Source organism: Suncus etruscus, chromosome 18 (genome assembly GCF_024139225.1).
Source record: "Suncus etruscus isolate mSunEtr1 chromosome 18, mSunEtr1.pri.cur, whole genome shotgun sequence".
In the NCBI taxonomy this organism is placed as follows: domain Eukaryota; kingdom Metazoa; phylum Chordata; class Mammalia; order Eulipotyphla; family Soricidae; genus Suncus; species Suncus etruscus.
In genome coordinates, this window is record NC_064865.1 from 10,031,444 (window position 1) to 10,050,222 (window position 18,779).

General features: G+C 39.6%; 1 protein-coding gene across 1 annotated transcript in view; it reads right to left on the reverse strand.

The window, feature by feature from the left end:
• The window catches only part of LOC125996554 (cAMP and cAMP-inhibited cGMP 3',5'-cyclic phosphodiesterase 10A), a 238,348-nt gene that overhangs the window by 59,548 nt on the left and 160,021 nt on the right, over nt 1-18,779 (reverse strand). The window contains exons 6-9 of the mRNA XM_049765489.1: nt 6,119-6,259; nt 2,823-2,978; nt 1,464-1,514; nt 351-409 (exon numbers count right to left, since the gene is read on the reverse strand). Coding sequence (XP_049621446.1) covers nt 351-409; nt 1,464-1,514; nt 2,823-2,978; nt 6,119-6,259 — 407 coding nt within the window. The remainder of the gene's footprint in view (nt 1-350; nt 410-1,463; nt 1,515-2,822; nt 2,979-6,118; nt 6,260-18,779) is intronic.

Below are 18,779 nucleotides of genomic sequence, written 5' to 3' on the forward strand. Positions count from 1 at the left end.
ACTGAGCCAAGATTAACTTTTGAGCACCATCGAGTCTGACCCCAAAATAAAACACAGAAAATTACTTGCTCCTCTCATTATGACTATCCACTTTCTAAAGTCTGAATTTAGAAGCATACATCACATTTCAAACGAGCACCATTGAAATTATGTGCCTTCCATACCTCTCTTGTGAAGAAATGTGAGTGAGACAGGAACTCTCGCACTCAATTTGCCCAGGGATCCCATGCAATGAAGCTTGATACTCTATTGTGGCCAGAAAGGTCCATTATCGTGGGAATCCAACCCAACACTTCTGTGAAAAAAAATGATCAATATCCACAACCACATCCCCAGAAATAAGCACTTACTTTGATACGTCGAGTAGGAAGTCATTCAGTTCAGTTTGTTTGGCCAGCCCTCGGCACACCTGCAGATGAAAGAATAGTTATTGATTCTAGGAGTTTCTATTTAGGCACAAATTAAAAACTTGAGATTCTTATTGACCTCTTGTGGTTTACACTGAGCAGAAAGAAGAATTATTTATGCCATAAAGGAATCCTGATATTGGTAGCAATTCAGATGCATCAAATGTGTGAATGGTCTAAGTCCTTTATCCCATTTCAGCACTGTAAACCACTACAGAGCTGAGATTTGCTTGAATAACGGAACTGTAAAGAATCTCAGAATTTGCTCTTAGTCTCAGGGACCATGGAATGAAGCCAGCAGTCTCACTCCAGGATCGCTAGTGAGACAAGGTCCTTGGACACAGCCACTTCTGCTTGAGACCAGCTTAGCCAAAAAAGTCCATGCTCTTTTGGCTCTTTTGGGCTAACTCCTCTCTCTCTCATATATATATATATATATATATATATATATATATATATATATATATATATATATATATATATATAATGTATAATGTATAAAATTTTCCATCATACAGTTTCATATCAAACCAAGTCTGCTAAAAATAGGACTTGGGAGAAAACAACACCAATGACAACAACAAAAAATAAACCTATAAAATAGAAGAATATATTCCTTTATTGATGCTCTGCTCTTCAACTGTCCAGTTCTCTCTCAGAAAAATTAAAGCAGCTCATAATGTCTCAGTTTAACTACATTTTTCAAAGGAACCATGTATGCTAAAGTTAAGTATTTTTATAAACTAGTGAGTTTAAGGGGATTCTTTTAATTTAGAAAATGATATTGTAAGAATGTCATCACAGCTAGAAAGAGATGGCTTCAGGGCCTCCCATTTAATACCATTGATTAAATGAATGACTTAGAAATTAAATGTAAAGATATCAAAGCAATTTCAAAATATTTACTAAGAGAAATATCAGCAAGTTTTCGTGAAGATTTTTTTAGTAATAGAAGACAGAGCATGAAGCTACTCAGGAAGCAGCATCTCTTGCCCCCCAGCTGTCTCCATGTGGTCCTACTTTCCTCAAACCTTGTCCCTAGCCTCAGAGACGCACCTGTACCTGATGTATTGCTACCGAAGCCCAGGCCAGATTTGCTGTTGCCACCTGAAAGGAAAAAGGGGATGAGTCTGTCAGTACTTGCGTGTCACACCCAGGCCCCTGAGGGTCATCAGGCACCAAGCTTTGGTCATTACCATGTACCGGCTGTGTAAGAAAGTTTTTGTCGACAAGGCCTATTTCTTTATAACCAAGTCTGATGTTCTCGTTTCCCTTTTGATTTTGGGTAAAAAAAGAAAATTTACTCTTTGTAAGTGAGGAATAATTCAACAATTTTAATATTTATTTTTCTCAGCTTGACCAAGATTATTATATTACTTCCAAGGTCCCCAATGGCCACTTTTAAACAATAAACTATTTCCCAAAGGTGGCTAAGCAGTTCTCAAATAATAAGCTATCTGTTTCTTTTATTATTTCCTCATTAGCAAACATCACTGGGTTTCTCTGGGGCCCCAGGATCCAAGCTAAGGAGAGAAATGTCAGGAGTAGCACAGTGTACTAAAGGTAGAGCACCTGGGAAACTAAAGCAATGGAGAAGAGAAGGTGGGAGTGTCAGATAACAGAGGACCTGGAGGAAAATTGAGGCCACAGAGAAACAAAGTGGGGAGAACAGCATGCTCTGCAGTGCTCAAGGAAGATCAGGTGTCTGATGCTCAGGGATGACTCAGGTGTCTGTGGTGCTCAGGAAGAACTCGGGTCTCTCTGGTACCCAGAAGAGCTCCCGAGTCTCCCCTATTATTCAGGATTGGGGTGAGGTACATTTGAGGTGCTGCTGAAGGAAGTGATGGTGGCAATTGTGAGCACAGGTTAACAAACAAAGACAGCAGGTACCATGTTCTTGAGAAGCTGTGCTGGGCCCAGCTCAGTCCCAGAGTGGCCCACTTTCCCAGAGGTGGGCATGGGGGTGGTACAAAGTCCTAGCCCTCCAGACTGAGGAACAAGGGCATTGGTCAGGCCCAGGACAGAGCTCTGGTCTGCACACCCCTTCATTAGGGACCCTGAGCCAGAGCAGAATCCAGGAAGTGGCCTTTTTAGGGGCACAGAAGGTGAAATTCTCTCCAGCCCAGCTGAGTCAGAAACACTGATGCTTTCCTAGCTGGTGCTGTGAATACTGCTGAATGCCTACTGAGTGCCCACTGAATGCCTACTGAGTACTCACTGAATGTCCACTGAATGCCCATGGAAAGCCCAGAGTGTTGACTGAATCCTCACTGAATGCCTGTATGCCCAAGTGAATGCTTGTTGATGAGAAAGTATGTCCAGTACGTTCCCCCTCGAGTCCGCTGAAAAACAGCAGGCATGTGGAACTCAGAAGCCTGCCCTGGAGCCCAGGAATGGCCAGGGTGGCCAGCTCACCTCCTGCTGGCTGAGGCAGAAGGCCCCCTTGCCCCAGTGCCGGTACAGCTCCAGAATCCCGATCAGGTCCCCGATGGCCGTCATGATGGGCAAGCAGAGGACTGACTGGATGTGAGTCCCTGATTCCAGTCCTGTGCCTCTCGGGAACCGCTCATCCTGAACCACAGATGGGAGGGAACACATCAGGCCTGAGACTTACTCTCTGATCCATGCTAGCTGCCCTGCCCTAGGGAAGTCCAAACAAACTGGCTCTCTTCAGATCTTCCTGGAGAAAAATGCTCAGCTACAAGCATGCATTTTACACCCAACCCTCGGTCAATGGCTTCAGTTCCAGAATGAAGCAACTATGTCCTACATCGAAAATCAAGTAGGAGGACTCATGTTTCTTTCTCCAGCACCACAACGAAGGTAGGAGGGCTCACGCTTCTTTCTCCAGCAACTTCTAAGACTCAGACCTGGCCCACCTGGGAGCTACTCATCTCTAAGCACAAGCAAATCAGTGCTCCAGAGGTCAACAACATAGATATAGAAAAGATATAGAAAATTTGGGGAATGAAAAGAGTGCTCAGAGCTAGGACAGAGGATATGCCTGACCCTTCAGTACTGTAGTGAGGGACCTTCAGCACCAAAAGGGAGTGACCCAGGAGCACTACCACATGTAATCCTCAAGTCAAAAACAGATAGGTAAGTGAGGGCCAGAGACATAGCACAGTGGAGAGGTATGTGCCTTGCCCACAATAGATCTGGGTTCAATCCCTGGCATTCCATAGGGTCCCCTGAGCACCCTCCAGGAGTGATTTCTGAGTGCAGAGCCAGGAATAACCCGAGTGCCACTGGGTATGGCCCCAAAACAAACAAAACAGGTAAATTATCAAAAGATAGACATACAGATAACTAAGAAAAAACTTTCTATTTTTGGCAAGACTAGCACAAAGTGAATGTTAATAATAATTAAAAAATAATAATTCTAATTAAGCCATACTCTAGTATTCCAGCCATCCAACAAGTTGGAGCTACTTCTCAAGAAACTGAATGAGTTCCAGGACTTGAAGAACTAAGTTTTGCAAAGTTACCCAAAGGAGTAGGAGAAAACTAAGTGAATTGCTATTTTCACTCTCTGTAAGACATGATTTACAATTTATTTCCACTGAGAATAATATTTGCCATTGTCTTATGGTAGATGGCCTTGATTATATTAAGAAAAGTTCCTTCCACTCCCATCTTGATGAGAGTTTTTATCAAGAATGGGTGTTGGACCTTATTAAATGGTTTCTCTGCATCTATTGATATGATCATGTGTGTTTTTCTTTCTCTTGATATAGTGTATTATGCTGAATGATTTAAGTATGTTAAACCATCCTTGCATTCCTGGAATGAAACCTAACCTACTTGGTCGTGGTGTATGACCTTCTTGATGAGGCGTTAGATCCTAAGTGCCAGAAATTTGTTGAGGATCTTTGCATCTGTGTTCAGGGATATTGGTCTGTAGTTTTCTTTCTTTCTTTTTGTTTTTACAGCATCTCTGTCTAGTTTTGATATCAGGGTGATGTTAGATTCATAGAAACTATCTGGGAGTGTTCCTGTTTCTTCAATTTCATGAACCAGACACAATAGAGATGAGGGCATGAAGGACCAGCTCACAATATGAAGCTCACTACAGAGTGGTGAGTGCAGTTAGAGAAATAACTATACTAACAACTATCATGACAATGTTAATAAGTGAGAGAATTAGAATGCCTGTCTCAAATACAGGCAGGGGGTGGGGGAGGAGGGAAATGGGGCATTAGTGGTGAGAATGTTGCACTGTGCATGGGGGTGTTTTTTATGACTGAAACCCAACTACAAACATGTTTGTAATCATGGTGCTTAAAGATATTAAAAATAAAAATTTTTTTTCTGGAAAAAAGACATGATTTCCATAAAAAAATAAGTACAGAAATGAGTACAAACCTCTATTTGTCTCTTAGATGTCTTTTACAATACTTGCATAGGTAATCAATTAATTTCAAATAAAAACTTACACAGCATCTACAATACTATTTACTTTTTAAACTTTAAATGCATCTGGCACGTTTTAGGGGCATACCCTTACATGTTACAATATAAAACAGTCACACCTCTTCATATTAATGATTCTCTTTCATTCTTGTGGTGCTCAACAAGTTAAATATATTGAACACTTAGATTTACCTTCTTTTTTTCTTTTTAAGAACTAATCCCCTGATTTGCTCAAGATTTTATAGATACTTAGTCATAAATTCAAGCTTAAAATAAAATCTGCTGGGGCCGGAGTAATAGAACAACAGGGAGGGTTATTTGCCTTGCATGCAGTAGACTTGGGTTCAATCCCCAGAATTCCATATCATCCCCCGAGCCTGCCAGGAGTAACTTCCAGATGAAACATTAGGAGTAACCCCTGAGAGCCTCCATGTGTAGCACCGGGCCAAAAAGCAAACAAAGAAAAAAAATGAAGCCCCAAAATTGAGGACTCAAATGGGCACTTTTATTTTATAACCCATCTGTTTGTTTCTGCACCTATCTCTTCCAGGTCAGAGGTGAGAGTAAATCACCCCACTGCTTGAGTCTGGTTGCCATATCCCCTCCAACATGGGCCTTTCTTGCTCAAGTGGAGGTAGCTTTGCGTCCTGCCAGATGAGTAAATCCAAGATGACCTCAACCATATGATCCCATTCCTTTGGTGGACCCCTGCTATCAACATAAAAACATGCATAGCTGCCCTCACTGTGCAGGAGTTGGGAGTGCTAGGCAGCAAGAGAGTTGAAGTCATCAGCTCTTAGAGAGACCCATTGGTCATAGATGCTTATGTGGCCCACAGCTACCACCCAGAGTGTTGGGGGCAGCAGGTGGTCACTTTGCCACACCTCTAAATTTAGAATCGCTGGTCATGCAGCACTAGCTAACTCATTCACATACAGGCTGAGATGTTACCCACCCAGGTATATTCATGCACACCAGAGACAGAATCTTTCATATGTATGTACCTATCATATGTATGAACCTTAAATGTTACTGTTTATAAGAACATAAATATACATTTTTTTGTATAATTCTACTGACATGCACCAAAATAAGAACTATTCTAATGGATCACTTAGTGGGCATTGAAAACCTGACTTCCTGGCTACAAAGATTAATTCTCATGCAAATGCATTTCTTAAATCTCCATCTGTCTTCAATGCTTTCACCAAATGCTTCAGTGGCCACACAAAAATGACCCATCATCTTCCTTATTCTAGTCCCTCATGTAGCAGTCATAGAGGTACAAGTCCTCTCACCCCGATAATGTCCTCCACCAGCAATGTTTTCCTGGACTTGGCTACATAAGCAGAGATGGTGGTTCCCTGGGTGATGGGCCCGACAGGAATGAGGCGTGGTTTCCCTTCTTTCACTCCTGGTGGGATGAACACGCAGAGGCTCTGGTGGGGAAAAAGAACATGTAAGAACATGCCTGACCAGCTCTCCTGTGCGCTGCCCTCCCCCACCGATGTCCAGTCCCTAGAGCCTGAGAGCCACAACACTGGGAGAGGCAGAATAAAAGAAAGAAAAGGTACATCTGAGATCTGACCTAGAAACCTGAGAGAGAGAAGAAAGAAAGAAAGAAAGAAAGAAAGAAAGAAAGAAAGAAAGAAAGAAAGAAAGAAAGAAAGAAAGAAAGAAAGAAAGAAAGAAAGAAAGAAAGAAAGAAAGAAAGAAAGAAAGACAGAAAGACAGACAGACAGACAGAAGGAAGGAAGGAAGGAAGGAAGGAAGGAAGGAAGGAAGGAAGGAAGGAAGGAAGGAAGGAAGGAAGGAAGGAAGGAAGGAAGAGAAAGAAAGAAAGAAAGAAAGAAAGAAAGAAAGAAAGAAAGAAAGAAAGAAAGAAAGAAAGAAAGAAAGAAAGAAAGAAAGAAAGAAAGAAAGAAAGAAAGAAAGAAAGAAAGAAAGAAAAAGAAAGAAAGAAGAAAGAAGAAAGAAAAAAAGAAAGAAAGAAAGAAAGAAAGAAGAAAGAAAGAAGGAAGAAAGAAAGAAAGAAAGAAAGAAAGAAAGAAAGAAAGAAAGAAAGAAAGAAAGAAAGAAGAAAGAGAGAAAGAGAGAAAGACAGAGAGAAAGAAAGAAAGAAAGAAAGAAAGAAAGAAAGAAAGAAAGAAAGAAAGAAAGAAAGAAAGAAAGAAAGAAAGAAAGAAAGAAAGAAAGAAAGAAAGAAAGAAAGAAAGAAAGAGAGGAAGGAAGGAAGGAAGGAAGAAAGAAAGAAAGAAAGAAAGAAAGAAGAAAGGAAGGAAGGAAGGGAGAGAGAGAGAAAGAAAGAAAAAGAAAGAAAGAAAGAAAGAAAGAAAGAAAGAAAGAAAGAAAGAAAGAAAGAAAGAAAGAAAGAAAGAAAGAAAGAAAGAAAGAAAGAAAGAAAGAGAGAGAGAAAGAAAGAAAGAGAGAGAGAGAGAAAGAAAGAAAGAAAGAAAGAAAGAAAGAAAGAAAGAAAGAAAGAAAGAAAGAAAGAAAGAAAGAAAGAAAGAAAGAAAGAAAGAGAGGGAAGGAAGGAAGAAAGAAAGGAGAAAAGAGAGGAAGGAAGAAAGAAAGAAAGAAAGAAAGAAAGAAAGAAAGAAAGAAAGAAAGAAAGAAAGAAAGAAAGAAAGAAAGAAAGAAAGAAAGAAAGAAAGAAAGAAGAAAGGAAGGAAGGGAGAGAGAGAGAAAGAAAGAAAGAAAGAAAGAAAGAAAGAAAGAAAGAAAGAAAGAAAGAAAGAAAGAAAGAAAGAAAGAAAGAAAGAAAGAAAGAAAGAGAGAGAGAGAGAAAGAAAGAAAGAAAGAAAGAGAGAGAGAGAGAAAGAAAGAAAGAAAGATAAAAAAGGCATTTTCTTTGCACATCGTGAACCCAGATTTAATTCCAAACACCACATGTCCTTAGCACCACTGGTTGTTGCAAAATATTTTTTTAATAATAGAAAAAGGAAAATCAAGGCAGGGCAGAAAGATTATCCTTGTAAGGGGCTTCCTGGTTCAATCTCAGCCACACATATGGTCCCCAGCACAGTGCCTGAGCACCAGAGAGTGTGTCATCCCCTAACTACTACCCCCTTACACGCACCTGCCATAAAAAATCATTTTAAAGGAAGAGAATATATCAAGTCAGACATGAGGTAGAAGAAAACTTCACCAGGCCCAGTGCCCATAGCACAGGCTTCAACCATAGGCCCAGAGCTCCCAGACCACTCATATTTGTACCTTTCCAGGCCTTTCTACCCCAATACTTCCTTCTTGGAATCACCTCATTTCTCCAACCAGCTTACTTAAAAGAGGAAATTAAGGCTCAAATACTCTTGGGGAAAACTTGCTCTCTTTATTGCACTAAAATATCTCTGTACATACCTGAGTATCTCTTTCCATGTCAAAAAACTCGGGGTGGAGGCATAAGCATATCCAGAAACAAGTTTAAAAATAAGTATTTTCTTTAAATATTTCACCTTAGTTCACCTTAGGAACATTTCACCTTAGTTCTTGTTAAAGAGCCTAGAAATTAGTACTGTTGCTATTTACAATAGCCAGACTCTGGAAATAACCAAGATATCCTTCAGCAGATGAATGACTAAAGACACTGTGATACATATACACAAATTGAATATTATGTAGCCACCAGTAGAGATGAAGTCATGAAATTTTCCTATACATGGATGTACATGGAATCTATTATGCTGAGTGAAATAAGTCAGAGGGAGATAGACACAGAATTGTCTCACTCATATAAGGGTATTAAGAAAAATTCTGTAGTGCCAATACAGTTTTATTTTTCATGCAGTCTCTATTGTTGGCATCAGGTTTCTGTATTAAAGATCCTGGAATCTCCTATAAGTAATATATTCTATTAAGTACAGTGTCTATAAATAGATATTTGTCTTTTGCTTTGTTTTATTTTTGTGGTCACACCCAGTGACACTCAGGGGTTAGTTCTGACTATGTGCCCAGAAATTAATCCTGGCTTGGGGGACCATATGGGACACCTGGGGATCAAACTTTGGTTTGCCCTAGGTTAGCTTGTGAAGGCAAACATCCTACTGGTTGCACCAATGCTCCGGCCCCTCCCCTATTATTATCAAACAGAATATGGCACAATTACTACAATTATGAAGTCAGCATCAATACATCGAAATTAAATATGATCCAGTTTATCTTAAGAAAAACACAAATAGGGCCCGGAGAGATAGCACAGCGGCGTTTGCCTTGCAAGCAGCAGATCAGGACCAAAGGTGGTTGGTTCGAATCTCGGTGTCCCATATGGTCCCCCATGCCTGCCAGGAGCTATTTCTGAGCAGACAGCCAGGAGTAACCCCTGAGCATCGCCGGGTGTGGCCCCCCCCAGAAAAAAAAAAACACAAAAAAAACCACACACACAAAAAAAAACCAACACACAAATAGCCAATAGTAACAGAGGTTACAAGTTGTTCTATGGAAATGAGGTCATCAGTAGGGTAGGTAGGATGGTAAAGGGCCCTGAGACCCAAGCCTGAATCATTATTGTTCCCTATATTGTAAACTCATGGTGCACAGATACCTATTTTCTGGCGTATAAGACGACTTTTGAAACAAAAAAGTCAACCAAAAATCGGGGGTCGTCTTATACGCCGAGTATACCCCAAAAAATGTTTCAATTTGCCACTAAACGAAAGTTGAATATTGCCACAAAACTAATTTTCCAACTCGATCCTGCACCAATCACTGCCAGGCTGCTCGGACCGCCTCTCTAACTCAGCCAATCCAACCAGGCTTTTGATGCATGCAAATTAGACAATGTTCTGGACCTGAATGACACTGTCAAAAGCCTGCTCAGATTGGCCAGAGTCAGAGAGGAAGTCTATGGCAGTAGAACCTTTGAACCTTTGCTTGTTGTGATTGGCTCACTGTGGGACATACAGTTGCAGCACAGGAACGTTCTGTCTGATACAGCGAATAGAGGTCTAAACCTATGTTTTAACTGCAAAAATTAGGGGGTCGTCTTATACGCCGGCGAAAACGGTAATAAAGGAAAGGCAAAAAAAAATCAAAGTTAGCAGCTCAGAATGCCTGAATACAAGTTGTGCCAATGTAAAGAAACAAGAAATATCTCACCTTAGTTCACCTTAAAGAGCTTAGAAATCAATGCCTGTCACTCAAGATACGTGACTCTCTCAGACTCTGTTCAGAACTGCCATGGTGGGAGGGGAGGGGAGCCATACCGATTATCATCATTGCTGTGTACTAGTCGGCAGTGACTCTTTCTCATGACTCAAAGATGAGCAGGGCACGAGTCAAGACCAGGGACAAGAGATTATTGCCAAAGAATATATGGCATGTTCATCTGAAAGACATTCTAAGTGACGGTGATTTTCTCAAACTACGATAATGTTCTTGTGAGAGGAATGCTTTTTCTGCCAAAGATAGAATAATGGAACTGGCTGTAAATTGAACTCAAAGATGACCAGAAAACCCCAAAAGAAGAACTTCCCAAGACAGCAACATAAAGTACTATCCTGGGTGAGAGTCTAACTGAAGCTCTGGATTTTTCTAAATAGTTTCTTACTTTGATAAAACCAATATTTTTTAAATACCTTTGGCTACCTGCTCCTTAAGGCTGGAACTAATAATACCTTTGAGCTTTATTTAGTTTGATAACTCTGTCATTATAAAATGACTTACATATCCCTATATTATTAGATCAGTTAATCTTACTTCCCCTGATTATGGTTTCCAGGAGACCAATGACATATATAAACAATATAGCTCCCAGGGTTAATGAAAGTTGTTCCATATATTAGGTATGCTGAGAGTAAGAAATTTGCCTTCCTAAAAATAAATAATTTAGACATCTCTGAATTAGACTAGCTGATAAAGTGTAAAATAATTACAGAAAAAAAAAAAACCTTAAGAGTAGGAACTGTAAATTTGCTTCATGATAATTGACTCTTGGTTTTTGTTCTTATTTGTGAATGCCCCTGATTCAATGTCGCTCTATACCTAAAATTTTACTGTGAATGATTTGTAATCAACTTTGGTCAAAATAAAATTTATTAGAAAAATAAAAAATATATCCAATGAGACAAGTGGAAAAAAATGAACAAATTCTCCTGGGAAGGTTGAAAGTAAGCATGAAGATAAGATATGAGCCCAGAACACCAGTTTATGATGTAGTTTCTAGAAGGGGGTGTTTGTTTTTGGACTTCGTGCAGTGCACATCACTCCCTCCAGTACATCCACTCTAGCTTCCAGACTGTTCTGTTGTGAGTTTGCATTGTGATCTGTATCTGTTTGATACTAGGGATCTTTCTAGCTGAATAGACTGATGTCAGCTATTATCAACCAATGAGCCTCCAAGTGGCGGCTGAAGTCGATCCAGATTCAGGGATGAGACCAGCTTATTAAATCACACTTACTCCATAGAAATAGTCAGCTGTGGTCTGAAGTTCCTTCCTATGGGCTGAGTAGCCCCTTCTTCACACACCAAATCCTCCAAGAATTTCTGGGTCTCTTGTGGAACCCTAAGCTCTGAAATTTATGCTGTTACATGACTGTAAATTGACAGTACATCTTGTGACCTGGCAAGGCATGCCTTGCTTGAGTTCTTTACATTAAAAAGTCAGTATATTTTATGAATCACAGTTTACACCTTTCTTTGGCAAAGAGCCCACATAAGTGCACTGACAAAGCATCATTGTAAATATATCCTCAAGAAACTAACAAAGGAAATAAGGATTTTATTATTCAAAAATGAATCATACAATTTGGCCTTCAGAATCAAACTGGGATGCTGAGTCTAATAAGATAAACATCAGAATCACGAATTTTATAGAGGGATAAGTATAGGCATTATTCGAACCACAAAAGGTTATTCTAGAACACATACATGCATATATTTCCATTTGCAATTAATGTATAATTAATTTAATTCATAAAATTTTAATTTATAAAAAATTATTTTAATTTATAAAATATAGCATTGGACTGAGTCTGAAAAATCAATGCAGGTTTGATAAACTATTGTATAAATATATAAAAGCTTCAATTAGCAGAAATATTTATTAGAAGCTAGCAATCAAAATTCTAACCAAAAGCAGGGGAGGTTTTAAGTCTCACAGTTCTGCCATGTCTGCCTTTCTGGGGTGCTAACTCTCAGCATTTTCAAGCTCAGGGCTGGCTGGACACATAACCTCTGGTCCTCATGGTCACAGGAGGGCAGGCAGTCCACTGGGTGGAGTGGATTAAATGGTTTTTCAACAAAGCTAATATCCTGATTAAAATGGCAAGTTTTCATACTTCATAGTTTGATGAGTTAAGTCAGGTAGATCTGAAACCCACAGTCATGATAAGCAGTGAGTCTCGATGAAGAAATTAAAAAGCATTCAATTAAAAGAAAGCTAAGAAATAGACTTAATGGAAAATAAATAATAGAATAGATGCCTGTGCTTTCAAAGGTGACTTTGATGAATAAGAACAGGTAATTTAGAGGCACGAAAACAGACAAATTAGCACTATTCTTCATCCCATAAATGCTCACAACTGTCATTCATTCCCTATATCACTCAAGGATCCCTGAATTCACTTCCAGTTACATTTCAGAAATACTTTTTAAGTAAAAAATATTATTTAGATTTGGGGCTGGAGTAGTAGTCCTGCAGGTAGAACTTGTACTGCATGCCAACTCAGGTTCAATCATGGATATTGAATCCATAGGAGCAATCCCTGAGCACAAAGCCAGGAGTCAACCCTGAGTACATATGAAGTGGCTCTAAAGCAAAACCCAAAATCATTTAGGTTTACCTAGCTAACAGGTTTTTTTTTTGAAACTTTTTTCTTTATTTAATCATCTTGATTACATATATGATTGTGATTAGGTTTCAGTCATGTAAAGAACACCCCCTAAACCAGTGCAACATTCCCACCACCAATGTCCCAAATCTCCCTCCATCCCACCCCATCCCCACCTGTACTGTAGACAGGCTTTCCAGTTCCCTCATTCATTCACATGATTATGGTAATTCTCTGTGTAGTTATTTCTATAACTGCACTCACCACTCTTTGTGGTGAGCTTCATGAAGTGAGCTGGAAGTTCCAGCCTTCCTCTCATTGTCTCTGAGGATTGTTGCAAAAATGACTTTTATTTTTCTTAAAACCCATAGAAGAGTGAGACTATTCTGCATCTCTCTTTCCCTCTGACTTATTTCACTCAGCATGATAGATTCCATGTACATCCATGTATAGGAAAATTTCATGACTTCATCTCTCCTGACGGCTGCATAATATTCCATTGTGTATATGTACCACAGTTTCTTTAGCCATTCGTCTGTTGAAGGGCATCTTGGTTGTTTCCAGAGCCTGGCTATTGTGAATAGTGCTGCAATAAATATAGGTGTGAGGAAGGGGTTTTTGTATTGTGTTCTTGTGTTCTTAGGGTATATCCCTAGGAGTGGAATAGCTGGGTCGAATGGGAGTTCAATTTCCAGATTTTAGAGGAATCTCCATATCGCTTTCCATAAAGGTTAAACTAGATGGCATTCCCACCAACATTAGATAAGAGTTCCTTTCTCTCCACATTCCTGCCAGCACTGATTGTTCTTATTCTTTGTGATGTGCGCCAATCTCTGTGGTGTGAGGAGGTATCTCATCGTTGTTTTCATTTGCATCTCCCTGATGATTAGTGACAAGGAACATTTTTTCATGTGCCTTTTGACCATTTGTACTTCTTTTTTTTTTCTAAAGTAAATAAGAGGGAAGATGCACTTCGGAAAAATAAAACACCAAAGATAAGAACTGAAGAACTATTTTTTGATATTGGTCGGTAGTTCTCTTTTTGTGGCACCTCTGCCTGCTTTTGGTTTCAGGGTGATGTTAGCATCATAAAACTATTGGGAAGTGTTTCTGTTTCTTCCATTTTCTGGGAGAGCCTGAAAACAATTGGTAGTAGGTCCTCTTGAAAGGTTTTAAAGAATTCATTAGTAAATCCATCTGGGCCTGATCCTTTGTTTTTTCGGAAGACTTTAACATCATTTTGTAATTTCCTCAATAGTCATGGGTTTGTTCTGATATGATATATCATCTTGATTCCATCTTGGGAGGTTATAAGAGTCCTAGAATTTATCTATTTCTTTCAGGTACTCTTGTTTTGTGGCATAGTTTTTCAAAGTCATCTCTGATTATCCTATAAATTTCTGTAGTATTAAATCTGTATAATGCTTTAAGGAGTATTGCCATTTTAATGATGTTAATCCTGCCAATCCATGAGCAGGGTATGTGTTTCCATTTCCGTGTGTCCTCTCTTATTTCTTGGAGCAGGGCTTTATAATAATCTTTGTATAGGTCCTTCACTTCTTTGGTCAAGTTGACTCCAAGATATTTGAGTTTGTGTGGCACTATTGTGAATGGGATTGCCTTCTTGACTTCCTTCTCTTCCCTATCATTATTGGTGTATAAGAAGGCCATTGATTTCTGTGTGTTAATTTTGTAGCCTGCCACCCTGCTATATGAATCTATTGTTTCTAGTAGCTTTTTGGTAGAGTCTTTAGAGTTTTTTTTTTTTTTTTTTTTTTTTTTGGTTTTTGGGCCACACCCGTTTGACGCTCAGGGGTTACTCCTGGCTATGTGCTCAGAAATCGCCCCTGGCTTGGGGGGACCATATGGGACACCGGGGGATCGAACCGCGGTCCTTCCTTGGCTAGCGCTTGCAAGGCAGACACCTTACCTCCAGCGCCACCTACCCGGCCCCCTCTTTAGAGTTTTCTAAGTAGAGTATCATGTCATCTGCAAACAATGAGAGCTTGACTTCTTCCTTTCTTATCTGAATTCCCTTGATATCTTTTTCTTGCCTGATCACTATAGCAAGCTTTTCCAGTACTATGTTGAAGAGGAGTGGTGAGAGCAGACAGCCTTGTCTTGTACCAGCATTTAGAGTAAAGGTTTTTAGTTTTTCTCCATTGAGGATAATATTTGCCATTGGCTTGTGGTAGATGGCTTCAACTAGATTGAGAAAGGTTCCTTCTACTCCCATCTTGCTGAGAGTTTTGATCAAGAATGGGTGTTGGACCTTATCAAATGCTTTCTCTGCATCTATTGATATGATCATGTGGTTTTTATTTTTCTTCTTGATGATACTGTGTATAATGTTGATAGATTTATGGATGTTAAACCATCCTTGCATTCCTGGGATGAAACCTACTTGGTCGTAGTGTATGATCTTCTTGATGATCATTGGATTCTATTTGCCAGGATTTTGTTGAAGATCTTTTCATCAGCATTCATCAGGGATATTGGTCTGTAATTTTCTTTTTTGGCAGCATATCTGTCTGGTTTTGGTATCAAGGTGATGTTGGCTTCATAAAAGCTGTTCGGGAGTGTTCCCGTTTCTTCAATTTTATGGAAGAACCTGGCTAGAATTGGTAGTAGCTCCTCTTGAAAGATTTGAAAAAAATCTTTAGGAAATCCATCTGGGCCTGGACTTTTCTTTTTGGGCAGATGTTTGAATACAGTTTCAATTTCCTCAGTAGTGATAGGGGTGTTTAGATATGCTACATCCTCCTTACTTAACTGTGGATGTTATAAGTGTCCAAGAATTTTTCCATTTCTTCTAGGTTCTCATGTTTAGTAGCATAGAGTTTCTCAAGTAGTCTCTGATTACCTTTGGATCTCTGCAATATTTGTCGTGATCTCCCCTTTTCATTTCTAATATGGGTTATCAGATTTCTCTCTCTCTTTCTTTGTGAGTTTTGCCAATGGTCTATCAATCTTTATATATTTTTTTAAAGAAACAACTTTTGCTTTCGTTGATCTTTCAAATTGATTTTTCGGATTAAGTTTTGCTTTCAGCTTTGTTATTTCCTTCTGTCTCCCTAATTTTGGTTCCTTTGTTGGACATTTTCTAATTTTTTGAGCTGCGTCATTAAGTTATTCAGGTATTCCCCTTCTTCCTTCCTGATGTGTGCTTGTAGAGCTATAAATTTTCCTCTCAGGACCGCTTTTGCTGTGTCCCATATATTCTGGCAGTTTGTGTCTTCATTATCATTTGTTTCCAGAAAAGTTTTGATTTCCTTTTTGATTTCATCTCGGACCCACTGGTTGTTCAGTAGCAGGGTGTTTAATTTCCAATTGTTAAAGTTTTCCTTCTGTGTACCTTTGTATTTCACATCTAATTTCGGAGCCTTGTGGTCAGCAAAGGTAGCCTGCAAGATTTCTATCCTCTTGATTTTATGGAGGTATGTTTTATGTGTCAGCATGTAGTCTATCCTGGAGAATGACCCATGTACATTGGAGAAGAATGTGTATCCAGGTTTTTTGGGATGGAGTGTCCTATATATATCTACTAGTCCTCTTTCTTCCATTAGTCTTTTCAGGGCTAGTATGTTTTTGTTGCATTTTAGTCTGGTTGACGTATCAAGTGTTGATAGGGCCCTGTTGAGGTCTCCCACAATTATTGTGTTATTATTGATTTCTTCTTTCAGATTTGTCAGTAATTGTATTAGAAATTTGCTGGTCTCTCATTGGGTGCATATATGTTTAATAGTCTGATTTCTTCCTGTTGCACATATCCCTTGATTAATACATAGTGTCCATATCTTTGTCCCTTACCACTTTTCTGAGTATAAAGTTGGTGTCATCTGATATTAATATGGCCACCCCAGCTTTTTTGAGGGTGTTGTTTGCTTGGATGATTTTCCTCCAGCCTTTGATTTTGAGTCTATGTTTGTTCTGACTGTTCAGGGGTGTTTCTTGTAGGCAGCAGAAGGTTGGATTCATCTTTTTGACCCATTTTGCCACTCTGTGTCTTTTAATTGGTGAATTTAGTCCACTGATATTGAAGGAGATGATTGTCATAGGATTTAATGTCATCTTTGTAGATAAGTTTGCTGTGTTTGTTGGTTTCTCTTGTCTTAGAGTAGACCTGTCAGTTTTTCCTTTAAGGCTGGTTTATCATCTGTGAAGTTTCTGAGCTGTTGTTTATCCATGAAGCTATGTATTCTTCTTTCAAATCTGAACGTGAGTTGGGCTCGGTGCAGTATTCTCGGTGAGGCATTCATTTCATTCAGTTTTGTCACAAAATTCCACCACTGTCTTCTGGCCTTGAGAGTTTCTTGTGACATGCCTGCTGTAAGTCTTAGGGATGCTCCTTTGAATGTGATTTCCCTTTTCGATCTTGCTGCTTTCAATATTTTGTCTATCTGTGGGATTTGTTATTGTAACAAGGATGAGTCTTCGGGTGTTTTTCTTTGGGTCTCTTTTAGCTGGTACTCTTCGGGCATGCAGAATTTGATTGCATGTAGTCTTTAACTCTGGGAGTATCTCTTTGATTATGTCTTTGACAGTTGATTCCTACCTGGGTCTCTGGGATTCCAATGATTCTTATGTTGTTTCTGTTGAGTTTATCAAAGACTTCTATTTTCATCTGTTCACATTCCTTGAGTACTTTTTCCATTGCCTGTTCGTTTTTCTTTAGGTTCTTTTTCAATTTCTTCTGTTGTGTTGAGTTTTTCTGCATCACATCTTCTAGTACTCTGATTCTCTCCTCAGCTGCTGATACCCTGCTGGCGAGGCCATCCATTGAGGTTTTCAGTTGAGCTACCATGTTTTTCAGATTTGTTCTTTCAGTTTGGAGTTTTCTGATTTCTGTCTTTGTGTTCTGTTCAGATTGATCTATGCTTTCTTTGAGTTCTTTAAACATCTTCCATATTGCTATTTTAAGTTCCTTATCCAAGAAGTTAATCAGGTGGTTGGAATTTATTAGGTCATCCAAGCTTTCCTCTTCATTCTCTGTGCATGGTGTTTGCCTGCGAGGTTTCCCCCTTGTCATGCTTGTAGTGTGGTTTTTCCTGCGTGTTGTGGTGGGATTCATTGGTTAGAAAGAGTGCGTGGGGCCGGGCGGTGGCGCAAGAGGTAAGGTGCCTGCCTTACCTGCGCTAGCCTTGGACAGGACCGCGGTTCGATCCCCCGGCGTCCCATATGGTCCCCCAAGCCAGGAGCGACTTCTGAGCACATAGCCAGGAGTAACCCCTGAGCGTCACAGGGTGTGGCCCAAAAACCAAAAAAAAAAAAAAAGAAAGAAAGAAAGAGTGCGTGGCCTCTAGTTGACAGTTTTTTGGGGGTGCGCTCCCTAGGCCACTGGGGAGACCTTTAGGGATTCAGAAACACGGGCAGACAGGCACAGGAGAAGTTTCCCTTGAAGTCCTCAGAGTGAACAATGGCACAGCAGGGCAGAACCTCCTCAGGCCAGAGAGCTCAGCTTATTGGACGGCGACCCCCACAGCCAGAATTTACTCACTGGGCAGCTTCAAAATGCAGTTTTTTGGGGGTGCGCTCCCTAGGCCTCTGAGGAGACCTTCAGGGATTCAGAAACACAGGCAGACAGGCTCAGGAGACGTTTCCCTTCGCTAATAGTTTTTCTTAAATGTTTTAAATTATATGTGTTTAAGTATATGTTTTAGTAGTTTGAGAGTATTTCTTAAATATATAAACACATTTGAGTATCAGAGACATGGTAATTTATATTAAAAAAAGAACTTAACATTCAACAGAATGGTTCCTTATGAATTTCTCCATGGTGTTTTTAACGTTCATTATTTTATTTTCCCACTTTAGAGTTGAGCTTATAAGCAACCCCTTTATAGAATCAACAAGGTGGAGACATTAGGCTGGCAGACACTGAAGTGATTTTCCTCCGAGGACAGTAGGTGGCGCTCGGGGGTAATTTAATTCAGAACTCTGCAGAGAGGCAAGATAAATTTCCTTGGGGGTACTGACTAGGGTTTTTTTTAAAGGGTCTGTTGAGTGAAAAACAACCATAACATACATAACGTTGCATAGATGGAGGATTAGGACTTTGGAAGCTGAAGAATCTTGTCAAAGTTAAAGTAGCGAATGAAAATTCATATAAGCCAGCGTCAGAATAAAGCAAATTTTTGAAAAATGACCCAAATTTGGGAAGTTCCTACTTTCCTGTCTTCCCTTATGGAGGGA